This window comes from Tachyglossus aculeatus, chromosome 10, assembly GCF_015852505.1.
Source record: "Tachyglossus aculeatus isolate mTacAcu1 chromosome 10, mTacAcu1.pri, whole genome shotgun sequence".
Lineage (NCBI taxonomy): Eukaryota > Metazoa > Chordata > Mammalia > Monotremata > Tachyglossidae > Tachyglossus > Tachyglossus aculeatus.
The window spans coordinates 27759521-27765538 of NC_052075.1; the positions used below are offsets into that span (position 1 = coordinate 27759521).

The following is a 6018-nucleotide window of genomic DNA, read 5'->3' on the forward strand; positions in this document are numbered from 1 at the left end:
ATTTATTTTATTTTGTTAGTATGTTTGGTTTTGTTCTCCCCTTTTAGACTGTGAGCCCACTGTTGGGTAGGGACTGTCTCTATGTGTTGCCAATTTGTACTTCCCAAGCGCTTAGCACAGTGCTCTGCACATAGTAAGCGCTCAATAAATACGATTGATTGATTGATTATTGAGCGCTTACTGTGTGCAGAGCACTGTACTAAGCGCTTGGGAAGTACAAATTGGCAACATCTAGAGATCCCTACCCAACAGTGGGGTCACAGTCTAAAAGGGGGAGACAGAGAACAAAACCAAACATACTAACAAAATAAAATAGAATAGATATGTACAAGTAAAATAAATAAAGTGTAATAAACATGCACAAACATATAAAATGGGGATGAAGACTGTGAGCCCCCCCATGGGGCAACCTGATCCCCAGCGTTTAGAACAGTTCTTCGCACATAGTAATGGCTTAATAAATGCCACTGTTATTATTATTTTTAAAAAACTAACAAGAGCTGGGACCGACTCCCGGGCCCCAGCTCTTTCCTCTAGACCCCGCTGCTTCCCAAAATAAAGTTTTCCTATCTCATCATCATCATCAATCGTATTTATTGAGCGCTTACTGTGTGCAGAGCACTGGACTAAGCGCTTGGGAAGTTCAAATTGGCAACATATAGTGACAGTCCCTACCCAACAGTGGGCTCACAGTCTAAAAGGGGGAGACAGACAACAAAACCAAACATACTAACAAAATAAAATAGAATAGATATGTACAAGTAAAATAGAGTAATAAATATGCACAAACATATAAAACGGGGATGAAGACTGTGAGCCCCCCCGTGGGGCAACCTGATCCCCAGCGTTTAGAACAGTTCTTCGCACATAGTAAGCGCTTAATAAATGACACTATTATTATTATTTTTAAAAAAGTAACAAGAGCTGGGACCGACTCCAGGGCCCCTGCTCTTTCCTCTAGACCCCGCTGCTTCCCAAAATAAAGTTTTCCTATATCATCATCATCATCCTCTCCCCCCGTCTCCCTCTCCATCCCCCCCATCTTGCCTCCTTCCCTTCCCCACAGCACCTGTATATATGTACATATAATTGTACATATTTATTACTCTATTTATTTTACTTGTACATATCTATCCTATTCATTTTATTTTGTTAGTACGTTTGGTTTCGTTCTCCCCTTTTAGACTGTGAGCCCACTGTTGGGTAGAGACTGTCTCTATGTGTTGCCAATTTGTACTTCCCAAGCGCTTAGTACAGTGCTCTGCACATAGTAAGCGCTCAATAAATACGATTGACTGATTGATTGATTGATTATTGAGCGCTTACTGTGTGCAGAGCACTGTACTAAGCGCTTGGGAAGTACAAATTGGCAACGTCTAGAGACAGTCCCTACCCAACAGTGGGCTCACAGTCTAGAAGGGGGAGACAGACAACAAAACCAAACATACTAACAAAATAAAATAAATAGAATAGATATGTACAAGTAAAATAAACAGAGTAATAAATATGCACAAACATATAAAATGGGGATGAAGACTGTGAGCCCCCCCGTGGGGCAACCTGATCCCCAGCGTTTAGAACAGTTCTTCGCACATAGTAATGGCTTAATAAATGACACTATTATCATTATTATTTTTAAAAAAGTAACAAGAGGTGGGACCGCCTCCCGGGCCCCTGCTCTTTCCCCCAGACCCCGCTGCTTCCCCAAATAAAGTTTTCCTATATAGTTTTAACGGCCCATCTATTAAAATAAAATAAAAACCCACCACTACTTACATTTGAGAGTGCTGAAGGCCAGCTCATAAGCCCAGTGCTGCGATTTTCCGTTGCGGAAATCAGGGAAAGTGTGGAGAGGTTGGTTGCCATAGTTTATCCGGCTGTTTCCCGCAGGTTTTTCCGTTCGGATGTTGTGAAAAATTTCGGCGGCCTTCACGTACACGGAGTCCTGATGGCCGCTCCTCTGGCCCAGGCCGGAGGCGCCCTGCTCCTGCCCGGACCCCTGGGCTTCCGCAAGGGCCGGCGGACCGACAGCCGCCATTTCCCCCGCAACGCCTTCCCCCGAGCGGCGCGTGGCGTTGTGCATGTCTCCCCATTTAATCTGCCGGTAAAGTAAGAGTGGGCAGGCCGACCGGTTGGGCTGCAGTCGGCGCACGGCTTTAGTCTTCTCCTCCTCCCCGCCTTTAAAACTTCTTCCACGGTCGGCGGCCAACGGCGCCAGCCCGGCCTAAGGGACCGCGACCGCACGGCGCAGGCGCACCGCTCATACCTGCTTTCCCTCGCCCTCCCCCCCTCCCACCCCAGCGCAGCTTCACCGCGCAGGCGCACATGCCCACCCCTTTCCCCCCTCCCTCCCACCCCACCCACCGGGAGCGCGCCTTCACCGCGCAGGCGCACACACCCACCCATTTACCCCACACACACCCCCCGCGGGAGCGCAGCCTCACTGCGCAGGCGCACACACCCACCAGTTCCCCCCCCCCCAGGCAGCTTCACCGCGCAGGCGCACACACCCACCCGTTTCCCCCTCCCCCCGGAGCGCAGCTTCACCGCGCAGGCGCACACACCCACCCGTTTTCCCCCCCCCCCCACGGAGCGCAGCTTCACCGTGCATGCGCACACACCCACCCGCTCCCCCCCCGGGAGCTCAGCTTCACTGCGCAGACGCACACACACCCGTCTCCCCCCCCCCGAGAGCGCAGCTCACTGCGCAGGCGCACACACACACACACACACACACACACACACACACCCCACCCCCCCCTTTTCCCCCCGCCCCCCGGGAGCGCAGCTTCACCGCGCAGGCGCACACACCCACCCGTTTCCCCCTCCCCCCGGAGCGCAGCTTCACCGCGCAGGCGCACACACACCCGTCTCCCCCCCCCCGGGCGGGAGCGCAGCTTCACCGCGCAGGCGCACACATCCACCCGTTTCCCCCCCCCCAGCGCAGCTTCACCGCGCAGGCGCACACACCCACCCGCTCCCCCCCCGCCGGAGCGCAGCTTCACTGCGCAGGCGCACACACACCCTTCTCTCCCCCTCGGGAGCGCAGCTCACTGCGCAGGCGCACACACACACCCGTTTCCCCCCCCGCCCCCAGGGAGCGCAGCTTCACCGCGCAGGCGCACACACCCTACCGTTTCCCCACCCCACCCCCTCCGCCCCGACCCGGAGGCGCAGCCGCACTGCGCAGGCGCACCGCTCACATTCCCCACCCCAGCGCCCCACTCTTCATTCATTCATTCATTCATTCAATCGTATTTATTGAGCGCTTGCTGTGTGCAGAGTACTGTACTAAGCGCTTGGGAAGTACGAGTTGGCAACATATAGAGACGGTCCCTACCCAACAGCAGGCTCACAGTCTAGAAGGGGGAGACAGACAACAAAGCATATTAACAAAATAAAATAAATAGAATAGTAAATATGTACAAGTAAAATAAATAGAGTAGTAAATCTGTACAAACATATATACAGGTGCTGTGGGGAGGGGAAGGAGGTGAGGGGGGATGGGGAGGGGGAGGAGGGGGAAGCGCAAAGCTCCAGGCCTCCAGCCTGACCCAAATTCACTCCTCGATTTGGGTCAGCGCAAAGCTCCAGCCGGCCTCGTAATAATAACAATAATAATGGCATTTGTTAAGCCCTTACTATGTGCAAAGCACTGTTCTAAGCGCTGAGGAGAATACAAGGTGATCAGGTTGTCCCACGGGGGCTCACAGTCTTCATCCCCATTTTACAGTTGAGGGAACTGAGGCACAGAGAAGCTAAGTGACTTGCCCAAGGTCACAGAGCTGACAATGGGAGGAGCCGGGATTTGAACTCATCATCATCATCATCATCAATCGTATTTATTGAGCGCTTACTATGTGCAGAGCACTGTACTAAGCGCTTGGGAAGTACAAATTGGCAACATATAGAGACAGTCCCTACCCAACAGTGGGCTCACAGTCTAAAAGGGGGAGACAGAGAACAAAACCAATCATACTAACAAAATAAAATAAATAGAATAGATATGTACAAATAAATTAAATAAATAAATACATAGAGTACAAAAATATGTACAAACATATATACATATATACAGGTGCTGTGGGGAAGGGAGGGAGGTGAGATGGGGGCATGGAGAGGGGAACGAGGGGGAGAGGAAGGAAGGGGCTCAGTCTGGGAAGGCCTCCTGGAGGAGGTGAGCTCTCAGCAGGGCCTTGAAGGGAGGAAGACAGCTAGCTTGGCGGATGGGCAGAGGGAGGGCATTCCAGGCCCGGGGGATGACGTGGGCCGGGGGTCGATGGCGGGACAGACGAGAGCGAGGTACGGTGAGGAGATCAGCGGTGGAGGAGCGGAGGGTGTGGGGTGGGCTGTAGAAGGAGAGAAGGGAGGTGAGGTAGGAGGGGGCGAGGTGATGGAGAGCCTTGAAGCCCAGGGTGAGGAGTTTCTGCCTGATGCGCAGATTGATTGGTAGCCACTGGAGATTTTTGAGGAGGGGAGTGATATGCCCAGAGCGTTTCTGGACAAAGATAATCTGGGCAGCAGCATGAAGTATGGATTGAAGTGGAGAGAGACACGAGGATGGGAGATCAGAGAGAAGGCTGATGCAGTAGTCCAGACGGGATAGGATGAGAGCTTGAATGAGCAGGGTAGCGGTTGGGATGGAGAGGAAAGGGCGGATCTTGGCAATGTTGTGGAGCTGAGACTGGCAGGTTTTGGTGACGGCTTGGATGTGAGGGGTGAATGAGAGAGCGGAGTCGAGGATGACACCAAGGTTGCGGGCTTGTGAGACGGGAAGGATGGTAGTGCCGTCAACAGAGTCAGGGAGAGGGCAAGGTTTGGGAGGGAGGACAAGGAGTTCAGTCTTCGACATGTTGAGCTTTAGGTGGCGGGCAGACCTGATCTTTTCGACTTTGCCAATGATTTTTCCCATCCAGATAGACCTTAATTGACCACTTTCTCTTAGCCTTGAGCTGTTCATGATATTTGTCAGATGTGTCTCCTGGGATCTCTCCTCCCCACAGGGTAATTCCAACTATGGTGTAAGTGATGCCCATGACAAGCAAAGGAAAGCAGAACTCATGACCTCTGACTCCCAAGCCTGAGCTCTTTCAATCAATCATCATATTTATTGAGCGCTTACTGCGTGCAGAGCACTGTACTAAGCGCTTGGGAAGTACAAGTTGGCAACTTATAGAGACAGTCCCTACCCAACAGTGGGCTCACAGTCTAAAAGGGGGCCCATTGAGCCATGCTTGTAGGACCACCCTCCCCCAAGTCCTGACTCGAACTCTGACAGAGGAGCTGCAACCTATTCCTGGGGAAAGATGGAGGTTCATGGTCACCTTCTCACAGTCGCCTTCTCGCAACTTCTGGCATGGGCCAATCTGGCCTGTTCCAGGCAGGAGTGAAGCGGCTTGGCTGACCCAAGGTCACCCTGAGTTGTGTCAAAACGTGTCCCCGAAGCTACTTCTATTTATTCTGGTGACTTGACACCTGACCACATGTTTTATTTTGTTGTCTGTCTCCCCCTGCTAGACTGTGAGCCCATTGTTGGGTAGGGACCGTCTCTATATGTTGCCAACTTGTACTTCCCAAGCGCTTAGTACAGTGCTCTGCACGCAGTAAGCGCTCAACGAATGCAATTGAATGAATGAATGAATGGTGGTTTCCACGTACTGGGCCGGACCGCTGCTCCAGGTTACTGTTATCGACAAGTAGCGTGCAAAATAGGTTAACTCAGTGTAAATTGGCCGCAGGGTTCTTGTACCCAGGGTGGTGACACAGATAGGAAAAATGACTCGGAGACATGAGTTCAGATAGAGCAGTAAAGAAGGAAAGTGGCTACCTGCCCGTTCACCTCCCGGGAGAGGTACGAGTGGCAAGCAGCCCCGATCCCATTCTCACTGTGTCTTTTATTGAGTTACAGCAACATGGGAGCGGAGCAATTGGGAATTTCAGGAATCCAATTAGAACCGACAGGATGTTATAAATTCTCATTATTCTCTGTTTTCACTACCTTGTGCAGGTTGTTGTTAT

At 51.8% G+C, this 6018-nt stretch overlaps 1 protein-coding gene across 2 annotated transcripts in view; it reads right to left on the minus strand.

The window, feature by feature from the left end:
* The window catches only part of NSUN7 (NOP2/Sun RNA methyltransferase family member 7), a 72879-nt gene extending 70634 nt beyond the window's left edge, over positions 1-2245 (minus strand). For both annotated transcript variants that reach the window (XM_038752961.1, XM_038752960.1), the window contains exon 1: positions 1777-2245. In XM_038752961.1, coding sequence (XP_038608889.1) covers positions 1777-2083 — 307 coding nt within the window. In that variant the 5' untranslated portion in view covers positions 2084-2245. The remainder of the gene's footprint in view (positions 1-1776) is intronic.
* Between the last annotated feature and the right edge of the window lie 3773 nt (positions 2246-6018).